At 46.0% G+C, this 23,206-nt stretch overlaps 1 protein-coding gene across 1 annotated transcript in view; it reads left to right on the top strand.

The window, feature by feature from the left end:
* The window catches only part of LOC140733756 (lysoplasmalogenase TMEM86A-like), a 37,406-nt gene that overhangs the window by 8,591 nt on the left and 5,609 nt on the right, over positions 1-23,206 (top strand). The window contains exon 2 of the mRNA XM_073057498.1: positions 19,438-19,699. Within this exon, the coding sequence (XP_072913599.1) occupies positions 19,438-19,699 (262 nt within the window). The remainder of the gene's footprint in view (positions 1-19,437; positions 19,700-23,206) is intronic.

The following is a 23,206-nucleotide window of genomic DNA, read 5'->3' as shown; positions in this document are numbered from 1 at the left end:
CCAAACAATTGATACTAGAGCGTACAATCATCACAGTGATATTTGTTTCTGCGCTTCGCGCTCCCTGAAGTACAAATTGAAGTAAATATAATAAAAGTTTAAATTATAAATCATAATTAGAAAATAGAAAAGGGAAAGTAAGGTAGTGCAAGTCAGGTCCAGATATCTGGAAGGTATGGCCCAGATCCAGGTCAGGATCTGTTCAGCAGTCTTATCACAGTTGGAAAGAAGCTGTTCCCAAATCTGGCCGTACGAGTCTTCAAGCTCCTGAACTTTCTCCCGGAGGGAAGAGGGACAAAAGGTGTGTTGGCTGCGTGGGTCGTGTCCTTGATTATCCTGGCAGCACTGCTCCGACAGCGTGTGGTGTAAAGTGAGTCCAAGGATGGAAGATTGGTCTGTGTGATGTGCTGGGCTGTGTTCATGATCTCCTGCAGCTTCTTCCAGTCTTGGACAGGACAACTTCCATACGAGGTTGTGATGCACCCTAGAAGAATGCTTTCTACGGTGCACCTATAAAAATTAGTGAGGATTTTAGGGGACAGGCCAAATTTCTTCAGCTTTCTCAGGAAGTAAAGGCGCTGGTGGGCCTTCTTGGCAGTGGACTCTGATTGGTTAGACCAAGTCAGGTCATTTGTGATATTCACCCTGAGGAACTTAAAGCTTTTGACCTGTTCCACCTGTGCACCACTGATGTAGATGGGGTTGTGCGGTCCGCTATTCCTTCTAAAGTCAACAACCAATTCCTTCGTCTTGCTGACATTGAGGGATAGGTTATTGTCATGCCACCAGGTTCTTAATTTCCTCTCTGTACTCAGACTCATCATTACCCAAGATACGGCCTACAATTGTGGTGTCATCAGCAAACTTATATATTGAGTTCGATGGAAACTTGTCTACACAATCATGGGTGTACAGTGTACAGCAGGGGGAAACTGCAGGGGGAAAGGGTGAGTACAGCAGGTTCTTGGGAAACTGAAAGGTCTGAAGGTAGATAAGTCACCTGGACCAGATGGTCTACACCCAAGGGTTCTAAAAGAGGTGGCTGAAGAGATTGTGGAGGCATTAGTAATTATCTTTCAAGAATCACTGGATTCTGGAATGGTTCCAGAAGACTGGAAAATTCCCTCTGCTCTTCAAGAAGAGAGAAAGGCAGAAGAAAGGAAATTAAAGGCCTTCATAGTCTGACCTTGGTGATTGGGAAGATGTTGGAGTTGATTGTTAAGGATGCTGTTTTGGGGTACTTGCAGGCACGCGATAAAACAGGCCAAAGTCAGCATGGTTTCCTCAAGGTATATCTTTCCTGACAAATCTGTTAGAATTCTTTGAAGAAATAACAAACAGGATAGATATAATTGGTTGATGTGTACTTGGATTTTCAGAAGGCCTTTGACAAGGTGCCACTCATGAGGCTGCTTAACAAGCTACAAGCTCATGGTGTTACAGGAAAGATTCTAGCATGGATAAAGCAGTGGCTGATTGGCAGAAACCAAAGAGCGGGAATAAAGGGAGCCTTTTCTGGTTGGTTGCCGGTGACTAATGGTGTTTCTCGGGGGTCTGATTCTTTTTACATTATATGTCAATGATTGAATGATGGAATTGATGGCTTTGTTGCAAAGTTTGCAGATGGTTCAAAGACAGATGGTGGGGCAGGTAGTTTTGAGGAAGTAGAGAGTGCAGAAGGAATTAGATTAGCAAAATAGGCAAAGAAGTGGCAAATGTCGGGAAGTCTATAGTCATGTACTTTAGTAGAAGAAGTGAAAAGGTTATTTTCTGAATGGAGAGAAAGTGCTAAAATCTGAGGTGCAGAGTACTTGGGAGTCCTTGTGCAGGATTCCCTAAATGTTAATTTGCAGGTTGAGTCTGTGGTGAGGAAGGCAAATGCGATGTTAGCATTCAATTCGAGAGGACTAGAATATAAAAGCAAGCATGTAATGCTGAGACTTTATAAAGCACTGGTGAGGTTTCATTTGGAGTATTGTGAACAGTTTTGGGCCCCTTATCATAGAAAGGATGTGCTGAAATGCGAAGCGTTCGGAGGAGGTTCACAAAAATGATTCTGGGATTAAATGGCTTGTCATACGAAGAGTGTTTGATGGCTCTAGGGCTGTATTCACTAGAATTCAGAAGAATGAGGGGTGACCTAATTGAAACCTATCGAATGATCAAAGGCTTTGATAGAGCGGATGTGGAGAGGATGTTTTCTATGGTGGGAGAGTCTAAGACCAGAGGACACCGCCTCAGAATAGAGGAGCGTCCTTTTAGAACAGAGATGAGGAGGAATTTCTTTAGCCAGAGAGTGATGAATCTGTGGAATTCGTTGCTACAGGCAGCTGTGGAAGCCAAGAGTTTATGTATATTTCAGGCAGAGGTTGATAGATTCTTGATTTGTCAGAGCATGAAGGGATGGGGGGAGGCAGGAGATTAGGGCTGGGAGGAAAAATGGATCAGCCATGATGAAATGGCGGAGCAGACTTGATGGCTTATTTCTCCTCCTATACATTAGGTCTTACGGTCTTAACTTCTAACCCTACCAGAGCAATTCCTTTTGTCCTATCTGTCCCCTTCTCCCACTGATTTTTTGACTCTCTTCCCCATTTCTGACAGAGTCTTCATTCTGAAACCTGAGTTATTAATTCTGTTTCTCTTTTCACAGAAGCTGCCTGACCTGCTGTGCATTTCCTGGTTTATGTTTTAGAATTGCAACAGCTGTGACTTATTTTCTATATGTAGCTAATGGTTGGGAATGAGAAGTCAGCAGATTCCAACATGGAGCAGGCTGTTCCCATCTTTTCCTGACCGGAGTGCAGTAGGAAGTACTAGCAGGTCACAATCTCCGTCTATATACGGCTGAATGGAAGTAATTATTCTTCCCTGGATACTGGCACGGGGAATATTGATTTACCAATTTCCTTCAGGCATTCACTGGCTGGGTACAAATCATCCGATACACAAGGCAGATACTGTATAATGTTACATGGAATTTTTCTGGTGTCCTGGATAAATTTATGGGTCAGAGAGCGTTCCTGTCACCTAATATTCTCGGATTTGTGGCTTTGTGGCAATAACAGCTTCCATGTGAGGTACAGAGTTTGTATGGAAGAGCTTGCTGGGGCTACTTCGTAAGTAAGAGAGCACCCGTGGAACGAGAAACAAAGTTAACTTTCCAGATCAATAATCTTTCATTAGAACTGGAAAAGTGACAACACAAGTGTGCTTTCAGTTACAGAGAGGGAGGATAGTGGAAATAATAAAGGGGATATCCAGTTTCCAACCTGTCCTTAAATTCACTTAGTCTATTTCTGACGTCTCTTCCCCCTTTCTTGATCTTTCTGTCTCCATCTTTGGAGAGAGACTGTTTACTGATATCTTTTATAAACTCCCACAACTATCTTAACAATACCTCTTCCCACACAGTCACTTGTAAAAATGCTATTCCCCTTTCTCAGTCCCTCCACCTGTATCTACTCTGATGATGAGTCTTCCCTTTCCAGAATATCTGAGGAGTCCTCCTTTCTCAGAGAACAGAATGCTGACCTCACCGGCATCTCCTCCATCTCCCAGACATCTGCACTGACCACATCTTCTTGCGCCATAACAGGGATATAGCTCCCCTTGACCTAACCGTCTACCACTTGAGCCTCCACATCCAGCACGTCATTTTCCGCAACTTCCGCCATCTTTAATGAGGTCTCACCACCAAACACACCTTTCCCTCCCTCCCCCCACTGCAAGGATTGCTCTCTCCGCGATTCCCTTTTCCATTTGACCCTCCCCGCTGATCTCCCCCCCGGCACTGATCTCTGCAAGTGACAGAAATGCTACACCTACCCGTTCACTTCCTCCCCTCACCTCCATTCAGTGCCCCAAATGGTTCTTCCAGGTGAGTCATCTACTAAATCTGTGTTTCCAGTGTGGCCTCCTGTACATTGGTGAAACCCAACATAGATTGGGGGCCCACATTGTAGGGGTCTTTCACTCCATCTGTAACGGGAAGGGCTTCCCATTGCTCAGTGATTTAATTCTACTCCCCATTCCCATTTCAACATGTTGGCCCACAGCCTCCTCTTCTGCCTTATATTCTGTCTGGGTAGTCTCCAACATGATGGCACGAACATCAATTTCTCGCCTCCCCCCCACCCCTTCTCTCATTTCCCATTCCCCATTTTGGCTTCCCTCTTGGCCCTTCTCTTTTCCTCACCTGCCTATCACCTCCCACTGGTGCCCGTCCTCCTTCCCTTTCTCCTATTCTCCCTTCCCACTCTCTTCTTGAGAATTATCTTCTCCACCTATCACTCCCAGCTTCTCACTTCACACCTCCCCCCTCAGCTGGCTTCAGCCTATCACCTTCCAGCTTGTAAACCTTCCCCTTCCCCCTCCTCCTAAGGCTTCTTCCCCCTTCCTTTCCAGTCCTGATGAAGGGTCACTGCCTGAAATGCCAATTGTTTATTCCTCTCCAGAGATGATACCCTGCCTGCTGAGTTCCTCCAGCTGGCTTTCATCCATCAGCAAACTGAGCATAGGAGCAGGTTTATATGATGTTGCTGAGTTCACACTTCCAGAACCGTGTAGAGTTTCGATTACTTTGTCACAGGAAAGACATGGTTAAACTGGAAAGAGTGCAGAGAAGATTTATGTTGCCAGGACTAGAGGGCATGAATTATTGGGAGAGCTTGGCCAGGCTAGTTTTTTATTCCTTGGAACATAGAAGACTGAGGACCTGACCTTGGAGAGGTGTTTAAAACCATAAGAGACATAGATAAGGTGGAAGGTAGTAGTCTTCTCCCGAGGGTGGGGAAGTCAAAAACTAGGGGTCATAGGGTTATGGTGCGAAGAGAAAGATTTAAAGGGGACTTGAGGGGCAAGATTTTCCCACGAGGGTATGGAGGAGAGGAAGTGATTGAGGCAGATTAAATAGAAGCATGGAGGGGAAGGGATTGGAGATGAGCTGAGTGGACACAGTGGTTGGCATGGTCTGGTTGGGCCGAAGGGCCTGTACTTACACTGTATTGCTCTATGACTCTGCAAGTCAAGGGTGTATCTAAAGGAGCCCAGACTATGACTGCCTTTTCGTGGGGTAAATGAAAGAACATAGAAATCTACAGCACATTACAGGCCCTTTGGCCCACAAAGTTGTGCTGACCATGTAACCTACTCTAGAAACTGCCTAGTGTTACCCTACCGCATAGCCCTCTATTTTTCTAAGCTCCCATGTACCTATCTAAGTCTCTTAAAAAGCCCTATTGTATCAGCCTCAACCACTGTTGCTGGCAGTGCATTCCACGCACTCACCACTCTCTGTGTGAAAGACTTACCCCCTGACATCCCCTCTGGACTATGTCCCCTCATGCTAGCCATTTCAGCCCTGGGAAAAAGCCTCGGACTATCCACACGATCAATGCCTCTCATCATCTTATACACCTCTATCAGGTCACCTCTCATCCTCCGTCACTCCAAGGAGAAAAGGCCAAGTTCACTCAACCAATTCTCATAAGGCTTGCTCCCCAATCCAGGCAACGTCCTTTTAAAACAAGGAAAGCGTCCTTGTTTCAGCTCTACGTCAACACCCTTACCCATTCCAATTTACTGTTGCTGATTTCTGCACTGGCACATAATTTGAAATTTGAACTTTTCATGACCTTTGCTACCTGTGTCCACCCTGAACTCACTGTCACATGATCCATACCCACCTCTTCTCTTTCCTGACTTCCATCAGCAACTTCCATCCATTATCAGTGAACACCATCCCACAGTTGTCTCATCGAGAGTCCTCCCACCCAACTTCAGCTAAGAACTCATTTCCCCTCAGTTCTCCCAGTTTCTCGGTCTCCATTTTATTCGTTCTGATGATAAGAATTTCCACACCATCTTCCTGCTTCCTTTCTATTAGAGTCACAATGAAAGGTCTCAGCCCAAAATGGAGACTGTTTATTCTCCTCTATAGATGTTGCCTGATCCTTTGAGTTGCTTTGGTAGTTTGCATGTGCTGATCCATTCCATCACCATTGTCTCCAACAGTGTCTTCTCTGATTCTTTCATTTCTGCTCCCATCCAGATCAAGGATGGATTCTCTTGTTCTCATCTTCTGCTCTTCCCCCAGTCTCTACATTTGATAGGTTATCCTCTGCCCTTTTCGCCACCCTTGAGGAGATTCCTCCGCCAGACATATCTTCACCTCTCTTTTCAGCATTCCAAATGGCTCTGCAAATGGAATCATTTTGCCAAGCTCCGTATGCTGTGCTCCACCAGGACTTCCCAGTTTCCAGGCATTTTAATTCAACTTCCCATTCCCACTCTCACATGTCTGTCCTCAAACTCCTCCACTGTCAAGTCGAGACTAAGTGCAAATTACAGGAGCAGCACCTTATATTCCACGTGGGCAGTCTCCAATCTGATGGCATGAGCATTGAATTCTCAAACTTCTTACCACATTACCATTCAGATCATTGATATAGATGACAAACATAAATGGACCCAGCAGCGATCCCTGCAGCACCCCTCTAGTCACAGGCCTCCAATCAGAGAGACAACCATCTACCACCACTCTCTGCCTTCTCCCACAAGGCCATGTCTAATCCAGATTGCTACCTTACCTTGAATGCCAAGTGACTAAACCTTCTTGACTAACTTCCCACAAGGACCTTGTCAAATGCCTTGCTGAAGTCCACGTAGACAACATCCACTACCTTGCCTTCATCAACTTTCATGGTAACTTCCTTGAAGAACTCTATGAAATCTCTGCTAGGGTCCCTGCAAATTCAGCACTTGCCTCCCACAGGGTCCAAGGGACATTTTGACAGGCATTGGGGTTTATCCACTCTAACTTGCTTCAAGACTGAAAATTCCTCCTCTGTAATCTATACAGGGCCAATGACCTCACTACTACTTTGCCTCACTTCTATAGATTCCATGTTCATCTCCTGAATGAATACAGATGCAAAAAAAAACCATTTAAAATCTCCCCAACCTCTTTTGGCTCCACCATAGATTACAATTCTGATCTCCCAGAGGACCAATTTTGTCCCCTGCAATAATCATACTCTTAACACATCTGTAGAATCCCTTAGGATTCTTCCTCACCTTGTCTGCTAGGGCAACCTCATGCCTTCTTTTAGCCTTCCTGATTTCCTTCTTAGTATTCTCTTGCATTTTTAAACTCCATAAGCACCTCATGGACATAGAGAAGATGCTTCCTATTGTAGGACAGTCTATGACCAGAGGACACAGCCTCTGTCAAGGATGTCACTTTATAACAGATGAGCAGGAATTTCTTTAGGCAGAGGGTGGTGAATCTGTGGAATTCATAGTTACAGATGGCTGTGGAGGCCAAGTCATTGAGTATATTTAAGCGGAGGTTGATATGTTCTTGATTAGCCAGGGCATCTAAGGTTATGGCGAGAAGTCAGGAGAATGGGGTTGAGAGGGATAATAAATTAGCCATCAGGGAATGGTGGAGCCGACTGGATGGGCTGAATAGCCTCATTCTGCTCCTATGTCTTTTGATCTTATTGTCTATTTTTCCAGATGAAGGGTCTCGACCCATAATGTTGACATCCCATTTCCCTCCAAAGTTCTACCTGATCCGCTGAGTTCCTCCAGTGCTTTGCTTGGTGATCATTCCTTCTTCTATCTCACCTAATTAAGCAGTTTCCCCAAAATTACAGGAGATTCCACACCATCCTTTCAACTCTTCCCTTCTCTCCACCCAGGAATCCTCTTTCAAATGAGTGGACCTGCATCTGCCGGTCACTATGTGATCTTCTCTACAAATTACATCGAGTAGGCCCGATACCTGCAGATGATCCCCCCCCCCCCCAATCCGTCAAGGGTAACCTGGGGCTTCTTGTCACTTTAGTTCCCCAATTCACTCACACTTTAACTTCTCAACCTTTGACCTCCTGCACTTTCCCAATGAATTGAAATCAGAACCAGAATCAGGTTTATGATCACCGAAGTACATTATGAAATTTGTTTTATAGCAGCTATATAGTGCAGTATATAGAAAATTACTGTTATATTAAAAATTAATTATGCAAAAAGAGAGTAAAATAATGAGGTAGTGTTCATGGACCATTCATAAATCTGATGTCAGAGGGGAAGAAATTGTTCCTGAAGCATTGAGTGTGCTTCTTCAGGCTCCTGTACCTCTTCCCTGATGGGAGTAATCAGAAGAGGGTATGTCCTGGGTGGCGATGGTCCTTATTGATGGATATCGCCTTTTGAAGTTGTCCTCGATGGTGGGGGCTAGTACTGATGATGGAGCTGGCAGAGTCTATGGCCATCTGCAGCTTTGTGAACCCAAAGTAAGCTCAACTGCCTGCTGCCATCATCGACCTTCAAACTTCACAGCCTGACAGCTTTTTTCAGTTGTTGCTGAGGATTTCAACCACACAAACCTAAAAACAGTTCCACTTACAGTAAATTCTATCAATGTGCTGACTTTGGTAGCAGAGGAGAAAACACATTGCACTTAGCATATACCAACATCCATGGGGCATACAAGACTAGCCCTCTCCCCCAGCCTGGATACACTGATCACCAGAAGACCATAATACATTAGAGAAGAATTAGGCCATTCAGCCCATCGGGTTTGCTCTGCCATTCTGTCATGGTTAATCCCAGATCCCACTTGACCCCATACACCTGTCCATAAACTTCGATGCCCTGACCAATCAGGAAACAATCAATTTTTGCTTTAAATATACCCACGGTCTTGGCCTCCAGAGCAGTCTGTGGCAGAGTATTCCATAAATTCACTACTCTCTGGCTAAAAAAAATTCCTCCTTACCTCTGTTCTAAAAGGTCATCCCTCAATTTTGAGGCTGTGCCCTTTAGTTCTCCCCATCCTCTCCACGTTCACCTTATCTAGTCCTTTCAACATTCAGTAGGGTTCAATGAGATCCACACACATTCTTCTAAATTCCAGTGAGTACAGGCCCAAATCTGCCAAGAGTATGTTGGTCCCTTCATTCCCAGAATCATCCTCATGAAACTCCTCTGGACCCTCTCCAATGACAGCACATCCTTTCAGAGATAAGGGGCCCACAACACTCCATGTGCAGCCTGATAGTGTCTTATAAAGCCTCAGCATCATCTCCTTGTTTTTATATTCTATTCCCCTTGAAATAAATGGCAAAGTGTATCTGTTATGCTCACCTCTGCTAAAACGCACCACCTCAGTTTGCAATGAGATCAGAATTCGGCCAGAAGGACCACCTTGGCACTGCTTTGAACACGCTGACTGGGGCATGCAGCTACCTATGGTCATTGAAGAACACACAGGCTCTGTGATCTGCTGCATTCTGAAAGACATCGATGTCACTGTTCAGGCCGATCAGGTGCCACTCTGACAGAATGGGGCCACACCCGGAAAATCTATAGCCACTTCTGTGACAGCAGGGTCACATGGCGCAAGTGGCACAGGGCATTCAGACTCCCCCCGCAGGTCAATGACAGGGATGCCTCTCTTCCTGACGGGCTGAACGTTTTGATGCACCAAATGATGTGCCGGAGAGAAAGGCCCCTCCTCCCCCCCGAGGAGCAGGAACTGCGAGGAAGGCCGAAGCCAGGGTTAACCCACGCAAAGCCACAGGACCTCACAACCTGAGACTGTGCAGCCCAGCAGGCGGCCCCTAGGGCCGGACGCTCCGCCCTCCGCCTCGGACATTACTAATGCAGGACTGGACAATTCTAACCACATCATTCAGTTTGCAGACGACAGAACGGTGGTTGCAATGATGAAACAGCTTCCGGGTAGGAGGTAGAGCAGCTTGTGGACCGGACTAAAGAGATGGCGGTGGACTTCAGAAAGACGCAGGCTGACCACCCACTCCCTACTGCGTATCGATGGCTTCTCCACGGAGAGAATCAGTGAGCCAGGCAGTCTTACCGGGTCCCTCGACACAACCCCTTTAGCCCGGGGCTAAAGCCTTTAGCCTTTAGCGGCATGTCCACTTCCCGAGGCTGCCCCCTCTCTCGCCCCATGCTACCGAAGCGCCACCGGGAGCGTCCGGACCAACCACACCACCGCCTGGTACGGGAATTGCAGGACCCCGCGACAGGTAGTGAGGAGCGCTGGAAACATCTCTCTCTAACCCCACCACCCCACCGTTCAGGGCGTATATCAGGAGCGCCTCGTACGCAGAGCCTCCACCCTTCCCACGACCTCCTGCCGCCGGGCAGAAGGCACCACAGCGCCAGAACCAGAACTTGCTCCTTCCCTCAGGCCGTTAGACTTCTCAGCAACCTGCAGCCACCACCCCCTCCCCCGCCAACTCCAACTTCCCAAATCACAGACACACTCGAATCCCGCACTGGTCACTTTCTCATCTTTTATTGCCGCCGTTTCACACATCATATGATCGCTTTGTTTTATAACAGTGCCAGTAACATTAGCATGGGACTCCAGGCTGTGCCTTTCAGGGACTTGTGCCGGTATTATTCTGTGATCGTAACTCTTCGTGCCCTGTGTGGCTGTGATCACTGTGTTATGCATCCTGACCCCGGAAGAAGAATGGTTCGTTTAACTGTACATGGTTGAATGGCATTGAGTTTGAAATGAACCAGATGGAGGGTCCTCCCTGGAAACCCTGACTGTTCATTTCCATCTCCAGATGCTGCCTGGCCCGCTGAGTTCCTCCAGTAGTTTGAGTCTTGCTCGAAGCAGATTTCTGTTTAGATGTGTCACAGCCCTGGAGGCTCAGTGCTGAATTCAAAACTTCCAGCCTTGCCCCCGTGTGTGGGAAGTGGCTGGATCTGATGTGGGGGTCATCATCCTGTAAACTTAACCCACCTTTTCTCTCTCCACAGATGATCTGCTTAAATCATCCTAGCATCCCCTTTTCCCCCCACGTTTCCAGCAGCTCTCTCTTACAGTTGCACACGTTTCGTACTTATTTTATTGATACAGCACCTTCTGGCCCAACGAGTTGGTGCCAGCCAGTTACACCCCTGACCAATTAACCTACTAACCTGTAAGTCCTTATGGTGTGGCAGGAAGCTGGAGTACACCAGGGAGACGTACAAGCCCTTTACGGTGGGAACTGAACCCAGGTCGCTGGCGCTCTGTAGCGTTACACTAACCACTATGCCAACGTTCCGGCCCAACTCTTCCGAACACCCTCAGTTCACATCCTGTCCACTTGGATGACGTGGAAGTAGTTTCACCTGGATAACTATGGTCTCCACTCCAGGCCCTTTGGGCTCTGCTGTCCAGCAACCCCCAACAACCCTGATGTACCCTAACCCAATCACGGGACAATTTTACAATGACCAGTTAACTTACCCGCTATGTTTTTGTGGGGGGGGGAAGCGAAGCAAGCGGAAGAAACCCATAGGGAGGACGAAGAGTAACTCCTCACAGAGGCAGGAAAGTTGCTGCCGGTGGTAAGTGAGACTAGAACTAAAGGACGTAGCCCCAAGATTCCAGGGAGTAGATTTAACGGAGATGAGGAGGAACTGCTTTTCCCAGAGGGTGGTGAATCTGTGGAGTTCTCTGCCCAATGAAGCAGTGGAGGCTACCTCAATAAATATATCTAGGGCAAGATGGATAGATTTTTGCATAGTAGGGTTTTGGGGAAAGACAGGTAGGGGGAGATGAGTCCATGGCCAGATCAGCCATGATCTTATCGAATGGCGGAGCAGGCTTGACAGGTGAGATGGCCGACTCCTGCTCCTATTTCTTATGACATCAGGATTGAACTCTGAACTCCAACGCACCGAGCTGTAATAATGACATGCTAACCGCTATGTTACCGTGGTGTCCCACCTTTAGTTTTTTAGCTTTTGTAGCCACCTCTGTGTCCTAAAAATACAGATTTTGTATTTATACAAAAAAAGGACTGGATGGATGGGATAATTTTCCCAGTTCATCGTTCTTTATATGTTCTGCCTGAACCATTCCAAGCCTTTATTCATGAGATTCTTGAACAACACAGGTTGACACATTCTTTTTGTCCCCTGTCTAATGATCTCCCTGAACTGCCTTCCCTCTATCTGAAGCCTTGTCTTGTTCATTTTGCCCTGTCAAATGAAGCGTGACAATGTCTGATAACTGCGGGGCACGGCACATGATCAATAAGGACTAGACCAGAGAGGAGGAATCGAAATGAGCTCAGGAATTGTGACAGCAGGCTGCGAGGCAGGCAGGGTGACATCTCTGTGCGGTCTTTGCATTTGAATGATATCTCTGTTAAGCCATTACTGACCAGACTGCGCATTGGCTCGACACTTCAGCACTGTCAAAAATTATGAATGACCACTAGCCAACTTCACAGTTTGAAGTTCGCCTCATTTCTTAAAGGGGAAGTGCACCGTGCTAAGGCAGTCGGAATTGGTTTAATATCGTCATGTACCAAGGCGCAGTGAAAAGCTTGCCTTGCATACTGTTCAGGTCAAATCATGCGCAGTGCGTTGATGCACAACGAGGTGAAACCATAACAAAACGCAGAATAAAGTGTAACAGCTGCCGAGAAAGTGTAGTACAGGTAGTCAAGAAAGTGCAAGATCAGAAATGAGGTAGACTATGTTAAAACTTCTTTGATCTGTGCTAGTCATTCACTGATTCAATTTAAAATTGTACATCGTTACCATTTGACGAAGGAGCGCCTCTCTAAAATATTTCCCAATGTTGATAGTTATTGTGATAGATGTAAAACTGAGATCGCTACATTGACACATATGTTCTGGTCATGTTCTATACTGCAACAGTTCTGGAAGTCAGTCTTTTCGACAATTTCTAAAGCACTCAGAATTAACCTACAACCTAATAACCTAATGACTGCACTTTTTGGAATAATTCCTCAAAATATCCATTCTGTGTCTGACCAACATGTTATTGCATTTGTTACATTGATAGCTAGGAGGGCCATTTTGTTGAAATGGAAGGATATATCAGCTCCTACTTTGTCACAATGGTTCTCTCAAGTGACGCTGTGTCTTAGCTTGGAGAAAATTAGAAGTTGAACCTTTGAACCTTTATTTGATTTTGAGAAAAGATGGGGCTCAATTGCTCGCTATTATCATTTGAGCTAATTGAGAGATCTTCTCCGCGATCTAATTGTAAATTTTTTTGATATATTTTTCTTTCTTGCTGGCGGTTTGATGTTTATTTTTAGAAGCTTTTTGTATGACGCATGGCTCCGGGGTTGCACTCCTAATGGGTTTTCCCCCACTTTTTTGCTTAGTAGGGTTTTTTTTTATTCACAACATTTTCGATCTTTAAGATAATTTTTTTTTCCTTGAGGCATTGTAAGTGTTGTTACTTTGATGTACTTGTGTTATTTTTGAATAAGAATAATAAAAAGATTTGAAAAAGACTACGTTGAGATAGGTAGGGCACCAGGGTAGAGTAGCGCGACGCCGTTACAGCTCACGGCGTTCTGGAGTTCAGAGTTCAATTCCAGCGCCATCTGTAAGGAGTCTCAGTCTATTCTCCCGTTGGGATGTGTGTGTTTCCTCCGGGCTCTCCAGTTTCGTCCCGCAGTCCAAAGACATTCTGAACTGGTCATTGCAGGCTAGGGTTAATCAGGGCTGCGGCCTTGCTGGAGTGATGCAGTCACAGGACCAGAAAGGCCTACTCCGCATTGTATCACAAAGTAAACAAATAAATTGTGATGTCAAGTGCCCCTCTTATCAAACAAGGAACTTGTAACAATGGAGAAGAGCGGAGCTTCCTCGAGCCTGGAGGCACCTGCGCTCAGGCTCCGCACCAGAATCAAGTTCTGGTTTCTTATCAGTGATATGTGTTGTGGAATTTGTTTGTGCAACACCAAAAAAAATTACTGTAAGTTGCAATAAAAACTAAGATAAATAAATGTTTTAAAAAGGGATGGTGAGCTAGTTCAGAATCAGGTTTATTATCACCGGCATGTGATGTGAAATTTGTTAACTTGGCAGCAGCAGTTCAATGCAATATATAATATAGATGAGAAAAAATAATAAACAAAATAATAATAATAATAAATAAATCAATCAATTACAGTATATCTATATTAAATAGATTAAAAATGCAAAAAACAGAAATACTATATATTGAAAAAGTGAGGTAGTGTACATGGGTTCAATGTCCCTTTAGGAATCGGATGGCAGAGGGGAAGAAGCTGTTCCTGAATCGCTGAGTGTGTGCCTTCAGGCTTCTGTACTTCCTACCTGGTAGTAACAGTGAGAAAAGGGCACGCTCTGGGTGCTGGAGGTCCTTTATAATGGACGCTGCCTTTCCGAGACACCGCTCCCTGAAGATGTCCTGGGTACTTTGTAGGCTAGTACCCAAAATGGAGCTGACTAGATTTACAACCCTCTACAGCTTCTTTCGGTCCTGTGCAATAGCCCCCCTCCATACCAGACAGTGATGCAGCCTGTCAGAATGCTCTCCACAGTACAACTATAGAAGTTTTTGTGTGTATTTGTTGACTTGCCAAATCTCTTCAAACTCTTAATAAAGTACAGCTGCTGACTTGCCTTCTTTATAACTACATCGATATGTTGGGACCAGGTTAGATCCTCAGAGATCTTGACACCCAGGAACTTGAAACTGCTCACTCTCTCCACTCCTGATCTCTCTGTGAGGATTGGTATGTATTCCTTCGTCTTACCTTTCCTGAAGTCCACAATCAGCTCTTCCGTCTTACTGACATTGAGTGCCAGGTTGTTGCTGCGACACCACTCCACTAGTTGGCATATCTCACTCCTGTACGCCCTCTCGTCACCACCTGAGATTCTATGGGTTCATAGACTGCTCAGAAATCTAATGGTGGAGGGGGAAGAAGCTGTTCCTGAAATGCTGAGTGTGGGTCCTGTCCTTCCCTGATAGTAGTAATGAGAACAGGACATGTCCCATATGCTGAGGGTCCTTAATGTTGACTTTACTTTAGAGTCATGTCATCTGCAGAAATTCTCTGATGACTCAGCAATAGTTGGATGCATAAAGGGAGGATGGGAGGGTGAATACAGGGCCCTGGTGAGGACTTTGTCAAACGGTGCAAGCTGAATCATCTGCAGCTCAACATCAGTAAGACAAGAGATGGTGATGGACTTTAGCAAGACTAAGCCTGCATTGCTCCCTGTTACTATTGATAGTGAGGACATGGATATGGTGAGGACCTACAAGTACCGGGGATGCACCTGGATGACAGACTTGAGTGGAGCATCAACACAGAGGCTGTGTACAAGAAGGGCCAGAGTGGCCTCTACTTCCTGAGGAGATTGAGACCATTTGGAGTATACAGGCCTCTCCTTCACATGTTGTCGCCAGTACAGTCGTTTATGTGGTGGCATGCTGGGGCAATGGCATCAACATGGGTGATGCCAACAGGCTCAATAAACTGATTAGAAAGGCTGGCTCTGTATGGGAGTCAAACTGGACACACCAGAGACTGTGGCAGAACGAAGGACCCTACTGGCAATTCTGGACAATGTTTCTCACCCTCTGTACGCCACCTTGTCTGTTACTAAAAGCACTCCTCTGTTCAGCCAAGCAGCCAACGACTGGTCCTCTCCCTTGGCATCTCTGAGAGCCTTATGGAGGTCATATCATGATTTTGTGTAGAGGCCAAGGACACCTGATTTGCTTGCTGCGGTTGGGGGTGGATTCCCTCCATTCATCCATGATATTTGGTTTGGGAACACCTGGTCTTCCTTGGGACACGCTCACTAATAAAGTCTGTGATGGTGGTTATCTAGCCTGGCAGCTGAGTCTATGACTAGTCTGCTGACTCAAAGCAGCCGTGTAGAAGCTCACCTGTGTCCCCAGACCAGCACTGTAATGGCTTTCAGTACTGGATTCTCCCACTTCAGTTTCTGTTTGCAGGGAGAAGGAGCACAACATGGTGGTCTGATTTACCAAAGTGTGGATGGAGGATGGCTCGGTTGGAATCGTTGATGGTTTTATAGCAGTTGAGGGCGTTTAGGCCCCTGGTGGGACAGGAATCATGCTGGTGGTATTTTGGTAACACACTCTTGAAGTTGGTCTGGTTGATGACGAAGGCCTCTGGGAATCCTGCTAAAAGGCTAAAAGTGACCGCAGGATATAATTTGTGGAGCACAGGCTTCGTGTCCACCTGGGGTGGGATGTAAACTGCCGTCAGGATAGCTCCAGCGAACTCCCGTGGCAGGTTGTGTAGGCGGCACTTGTTCTTAGATATTCCAAAATGGGTGAGCAGCAGCCCAAGGAGTTGATTAAGAAGCAGAACCAGTTACTGGGAATTTGTGCAGGAAGTGGACCGTGCGTGGGGATCTGTGACGACTGATCCTTTAGGAAGTAGGCTCGGTATCTGTTAAATAACTACACTGAAGCTTTGCTGGGAAAGCTGAAAAGGGGGAGAGATCTCCCATATCTCTTGCTGACCTGTGGGTGCTCAAGGAGAGGGATCTTCAACTTTCACATTCTACCAGCTGCACCTCGAGCCACAGATACCACTCCATTTACAGGAGTCCCATCACATGGTTGTGAACATTAACGTATTTTACTGATGCAGTGATGATTAGTGATGGAGCGAAGGTTGGTGGAAGAGGGAACCTGTAGTAAAGCTGATGAGTGGGGAAATCACATGTGCTTGAGTTGAGGGGTCCATATATACACCATTTCTTTTTCTCTTCCCCTCTTCAGTTGACAATTAGAGTTTAGAATTTATTTAAATCTTACATCCGTCCCACAAAGTGAGGGAGTAAAAACCTTTGCGTTATGACTGTTGCAATGTACAGGCATGTAAGTTTAAAAGTCTAGTGGCTTGTAGAAAGAAACCGTCCTGTAGCCTGTTGGTCCTGGATTTAATGCTGCCGTACTGTTTTCCAGACGGAAGCAGCTGAAGCAGTTTATGGTTGGGGTGACTGGTGTCCCTGATGATCTTCCAGGTTATCTTTCTGCACCTGCTGCTGTAAATATCCTCAGTGGAGTGAAGTTCACATCCACAGATGCTGTGGGCTGTCCGTACCACTCTCTGCAGTGCCCAGTGATCAAGGTTGGTGCAGTTCCCGTACCAGGCAGTGATACCAGTCAGGATGCTCCCAATGGTGCCCCTGTAGAAGGTCTTGAGGATTTGGGGGCCCAAGTCGAACTTCTTCAGTCGCCTGAGGTGGAAGAGACGCTGTTGTGCTTTTTTTTATTCCTTCAAATAGGGCTGACTGGGGTCACTTTTGCGCTGAGTGTGTGCTCAGCCATGTGCAGCTTAAGGGCAGGCTGAGCTGAACCTGGAGATGGACTCTGGGCATCAGACCTGTACCACACTCTACCTGGCGTTATGCACTGTGTAGTTATGGCTTTAAGTTCCTCGGCATACACATCACCGAGGATCTCACGTGGTCTGTACATACTGGCTGTGTGGTGAAGAAGGCACAACAGCGCCTCTTTCACCTCAGATGGTTGAAGATGTTTGGTATGGGCCCCCAGATTCTAAGAACTTTCTACAGGGGCACAATTAAGAGCATCCTGACTGGCTGCATCACTGCCTGGTATGGGAACTGTACTTCCCTCAATCGCAGGACTCTGCAGAGAGTGGTGCGGACAGGCCGGTGTATCTGTAAATGTGAACTTCCCACTATTCAGGACACTTACAAAGACAGGTGTGTAAAAAGGGCCCGAAGAATCATTGGGGACCCAAGTCACCCCAACCACAAACTGTTCCAGCTGCTTCCATCCGGGAAATGGTACCGCAGCATAAAAGCCAGGACCAACAGTCTCCGGGACAGCTTCTTCCATCAGGCCATCAGACTGATTAATTCACGCTGACACAACTGTATTTCTATGTTATATTGACTGTCCTGTTGTACATAATATTTATTATAAATTACTATAGTTGCACATTTAGTCAGAGATGTAACATAAAGATTTTTACTCATGTATATGGAGGATATAAGTAATAAAGTCAATTCAATGTTCACTGCTGGCATAACATAGCCAGGGAGTACAATGGTGGTCCAATCGCATCAGAGCTGAGCGGCGAGCAGCAGCTTGATGCCAGTGACAAAATCGCGGATGATGATAACAATGATTTGGATGAATCACTGGCAGAATGACTGAGGTTTGACAGAGTCATTCCCTGAAAGATTATGAAATGCCTCAGACTGTTCACCGATGTTCCCCAAGGAGCTCCACAGACCCATTTGCTTGGCCCTGTGACCTTTGAGTTGTTCGGCACCAGCTGAACACTCACTGTACTCTTTAAAATGGTGATATGAGGTCCATCACAGGTCCCATTTTGTACCTGAGCTCAAAATTAGGTCCTAGTTTGTTACTTTGAACAGCTAAACTCACTCTTGCTGTTTCAATCGCAATAAATTCCAGTGTCCTGGTGAGACACAGAAACCACTGGTGCTGGTTTGGTCTCAGTAACTCCAACTTTGTAATGAAACAATGCCATGGTAGTGTAACGGTTATTGTGATGCAATTACAACTTGAGGTGGTCCAGAATTTGTGGTTCAATTCCGGCGCCATTCTGTGAGGAGTTTGTACATTCTCTCCATGACCCACAAGCGTGGGTTTCCTCTGGGAGCTCCAGCTTCCCCCCACGGTCCTGTTAGTTGGTCATTGTAGATTGGCTTGTGATTAGACTAGTGTTAAACAGGTGGGTTGCTGCGTGGCAGGGCTCGTGAAGAGCCTGCTTCATGCCGTTTCTCAAAATGAAACAAATATGTGAGAGTGGGCCGGATCATGTTCAGCCAGGCCCCTGCACTAGATCCACAAGATGGCACTACGCTGAGCTCATCTATCAGGAACTGAGCACTAAAATGCAAAGGAGTGGGAATGAAGCTCATTCACAACAAGATGAGCTGACGTGGAGAACACTGGAAAGATGAAGAACCATTGGCATTATGGATATTAAAGAAAATGGACGATTGTAACATCCAACACTTCTATTCTTCATAAATCCCAGAACCTGAATGTTGTTTATCCAATATGCCGGGTCTTGAGGACATGAGTTATAGGGAAAGCTTGAATAGGTCCTAATCTGTTTACTCCCTGTCGTGTAGGAGAATGAGGGGGAGTTTTCATAGATGTTTACATAATTATGACGGGTGTGGACAGGGCTAATGTGAGCAGGCTCTTCCCACTGAGATTGGGTGAGACTACAACTGGAGGTCATAGGTTAAGGGTAAAAGGTGAAACATCTAAGGGGAACATGAGGGGGAATTTCTTCACTCAGAGGGTGATGGGAGTGTGGAGCGAGCTGCCAGCACAAGTGGTGGATGCACGTTCAATGGTAACATTTAAGAGAAGTTTGGATAAGAGGGATATGGAGAGTCCTGGAGTGGGTCAATGGGATTAGGCAGAACAATAGCTATTGTATAGAATAATAGCCATAGGTTGACAAGGACTAGATGGACAAAGGGCCCAGTTTCAGTGCTGTGTGGCTCTGTGACTCTGACAAATTGGACCCATGATTCAAGATATCAGAAACTAACAAAATAATTACCTCTAAACCTAACAATTCCTTCTCCTCACTAAAGGTCCTAAAGGAGTTATTCAAGCTGGTGCCCTTCCTGCTGAGTGTCTGCATTTACTTCGTGCTGGTGCCACAATCGTCCTGTCCGATATGGCTGAGAGCTTTCCTGAAGTGCTTGCCGATTCTGTTCCTGTGCATGTATATACTGATGCCTGGAGAACACGTGTCCAGACACTCCAAAGCTCCAAAGCTCCTTGCTGGCCTCCTGCTTTCAGCGGCTGGAGATGCTCTCCGCACACTGTCTGCGCACCAGTACCACGTTCACGGTAAGTGTGGCAAACTCTGCTGAAAGGCTCGTGGATGTAAAGAATGCTGAAAGATGTTTAAGCGTTTGCAACACCGTTGCTGTCGATGCCAGATCTTCAAAGAGGCTAAGTAAAGTGTCAGCTGGCCTTGCTAGTAACAGGGATGGAAGAAGTCAGCTCTGACAGTCAAAGTCAAGGTTTTTGTCATATGCCCAAGTACATGTACCCACAGGCGCAATGGAAAAGTGCAGCAGATACACACCGTTCTCACAGGAAACCCACATAAACCTTGCTCTTTATCTACAAACGTGAACTGTTTAAGACTGATGACATGAGGTCCTGAAAACAATGACAGGAATTGTACAATTTTAAAATCTAAAACTTACTTCGCAAAGGAGGATTTATAATGGGATTCTTCACATAAGAAAGGTAATTGGCAGGTCGTTTCTTTTTTTAATTATGCTCCCAAACTGTGGAATTCAATACCTGAAACTGTACGGGATGCAGACTCAGGTGACAATTGTAAACACCAGCTCAAAATCCATTTATTTAACCTGGCCTTTACTGACATATTTTTGTGTTTTATTTTCATTTTGCACTTTATCCCATTGAATAGCAGTTTGAACTGCATCGTTTGTGTTAGCCAACTCTGCTAACAGCCACGGGACTCCATGGTGAGAAGTCCACCTTTCATAAGCATTGTACATCTAGGATCGATATGATTCAGGGTTCAACCAAACAGAAAAGTCGCAACGTTCCGATTAAAGAAACCTCGATTTGAGCGAGTGCTGTGTAAATGTCGCCCAAACAAACACATACCCTTACAACACCATATTCAAACAAATTTCATGATTTCAGGACCCCCCCAGTCCATTTGTAAATGGAAGTTGCATATCTTATCATGGGGAAGGACTTAACCTCCATGTGCATCCCCTGTCAGCCTGGCTAGGGGTTTCCCAGTTCTTGGAGTCCTCCTTATCTCATCTTCAGCTTCTCCAGCTTCAACTACCCCATGTGACCCTTCCTGTCTAGCAGAGGATGCCCCCCCCACCCCGTCTATCACTCATTCTTTCCAGCAGCTCAGGTCACCCTGCTCCGTGACTGAACTTAGTCTCCCTCAGATTAAGCAGGTGCTGCTGAACATCTTCAACCTCTGCTGGAGCTAACCGGTGAGACCTTTCTCGGAAAGGGGTTTCCTCAGCCACTCTAATCACATGCCAAATACTTCTGGAGCAACTCAGTGGAAATGGCATCTTCATGTTCCAGCATCTTCTCAGCTAATTTTCTTTTCCATTCCTCGAGTATCAGTGAGTTGCATGACTTTGTATACCAACTTCCTCGGTCCAGGGGACTGTTCCTCTTCCGTTTCCCCCAGAAAACTAGACATTATCGTCACAGGAAGGAGAGGGGCGATCAGCACCCACGTCTGAGGGTAACATCTCTTCCTGAGGTGTTCCTGCTAATCACTGTCAGCCTGTTTGCGTACATAGACAAAGATTTCTGCAGTTCAGATCTTACCAGCACTTCTTCGGGTAAGCGTGACTCTTCTTCCTGATCATCAGGAGAATCCTCTTGGCTGGTATTGGACATTCTGGTTCCTGTCATTCTAGCTATTTGTCCAGGATGTAACACGACAGGTTTAGACTAAGTGTACCACACAGTTCCTCATTTCTGCTCATCATCTGGCTTAGGGGGAACTTACTCAAAAGCAGCTCTGGAACAGGGTGAACGGACAAAGTTTTCAAAAGGTTCTCTCCATTTCTCTCCTTTCATGCTTCCACAAGCCTTCTCACAACGGAAGTATTCATTCCCACTAGAATGGAAGCTCCACTCTTTTCAACCAGATCTGGGCAGACCAACACTAGTGTGTCAATGGTCTCAGTTACTCCAACATCTGCTTACAAAAATTCCAGTTTCAACGACCAAAGACCAAATACAGGTACTCAACAGTACTAAGGCCCCAAATCTCAGTGGCACTAAGTGGTATCAATGGTAAGTGCATCAAATACTGGTGGTAAAAGGATCTGCAGAGTAAAGTAACTTGAGGACCTGTGTCAATTAGGGCTCTAGCATAAACACCTTCAATCCGTATGGATACATCCGAGCTTGGTTCCACTAAACCTTCAGGAATAGCGTTCTCCATTTTAGCATTTCTCTTGATGCGCTGATTGGAGTGTATCCTCTCCGGTACACCAGCCCGTTCCTTTACTGGGTTCCTCCATAGCTTTGCCTCTTTCCTTCACTGTTCGATTAACCGCTGACTTGGTCTTCAACAATTTTCCTACCCCTCGCAGTCTCGTTTGAAATGGCCATCTTCTCAGTTGTAACAGAAAATACTGGTCGCCTTTCTAGTCAAGAACCCTTTTCAGCAGCAGTCCACTGTGTTGTGAGTCCTACAGGTGGATCGGGTTTCCCAACAGACATACCACATTTAACTGACACATTTGCAGACGTCCATTGAATCAGCTGAGCTCGAAGGTTTCCCACCTCATTTCCTCAAAAACTCTGTCTCTGTGGCATCAGGGGCCACTTTAGCAGCAGAGGCTACCACTGAAGACACTACTTGGCTTTTGGAAATGTTCCGCTTCTTAGTCATGTTTTTCTGCTCTCTGAGTAGCTTGGTAAAAGATGGAGGAGGGCGCATCTTGTGGGTCATTCGAATATGTAGAGCAATCGTGTCATGTGACAGCCCACCCTTCACAATTTGCCCCGTCCTCAAGCCATTTCTCTCAGACAGTTGAGTGCCCCTTTGTGGCACAAACAGGGCAGCAGTTTCTCCAGCCTGAAAAGTCAGGCAGACAGCTTCTCTTCTTCCTCCTGGAATGTGTGCCTGAACTTCATCATCAGATCGACTGCAGGTTCAGCAGGGCCAAAAGCACCTTCCAGAGTTGCAGGGAAATAGCAGACGTGGCTAATAGACTTTGTGCCTTTAGGACACTCACTATGTCAGCTGCCAGATACTCTCTATCAGTCTCTGTCTTTTCATATTATCTGAGCACTGTAACTGAGTAACTGAGATGTCTGCTCAGCCCAAGCCTCATATTCTTCTTCATCGTCGGATGTGGGCTTGACTCCAGAGAACACTCCCAGCCTACAATAACTTGGGCTCTCTGCATTTATCAACCAGTGATGCAATAGCCAAAACCAGCTCAGAATTTCAATCAGCTGCTGAAGGAACCATTGGAACTTTCACATCAGACAACGCTTTTCCCTTACTTCACAGAAGCGAGATCAACTCGTCTTTGAAGTCTTCACCCTCAGCTACATGCTGCCCTTCTCTAATAAAATGGACTGCCCATGGCCCCGCCTCTCCAGGGTCTCCCAGCCTATCACATCACTGCTAGTCTGGCATACTTAACAGCCGATTGGTCAAAACACCCTTCAATCAGTATGATTTTCCCCAAAACTTTTACAGAGCTTAGCGCTCTGAATAACAGTTCATTGGGAATTCGGACATCAAACCTTGCTAAAAACACAAGCATTATTTGTGGATAATCACTGACTCGCACCAAGCCCTAATCCTTGTAG

The sequence above is a fragment of the Hemitrygon akajei genome, chromosome 1, assembly GCF_048418815.1.
Source record: "Hemitrygon akajei chromosome 1, sHemAka1.3, whole genome shotgun sequence".
Taxonomy (NCBI): domain Eukaryota; kingdom Metazoa; phylum Chordata; class Chondrichthyes; order Myliobatiformes; family Dasyatidae; genus Hemitrygon; species Hemitrygon akajei.
Note: the sequence above shows the minus strand (reverse complement) of the source record. Positions and strands in the feature narration are given on the sequence as shown.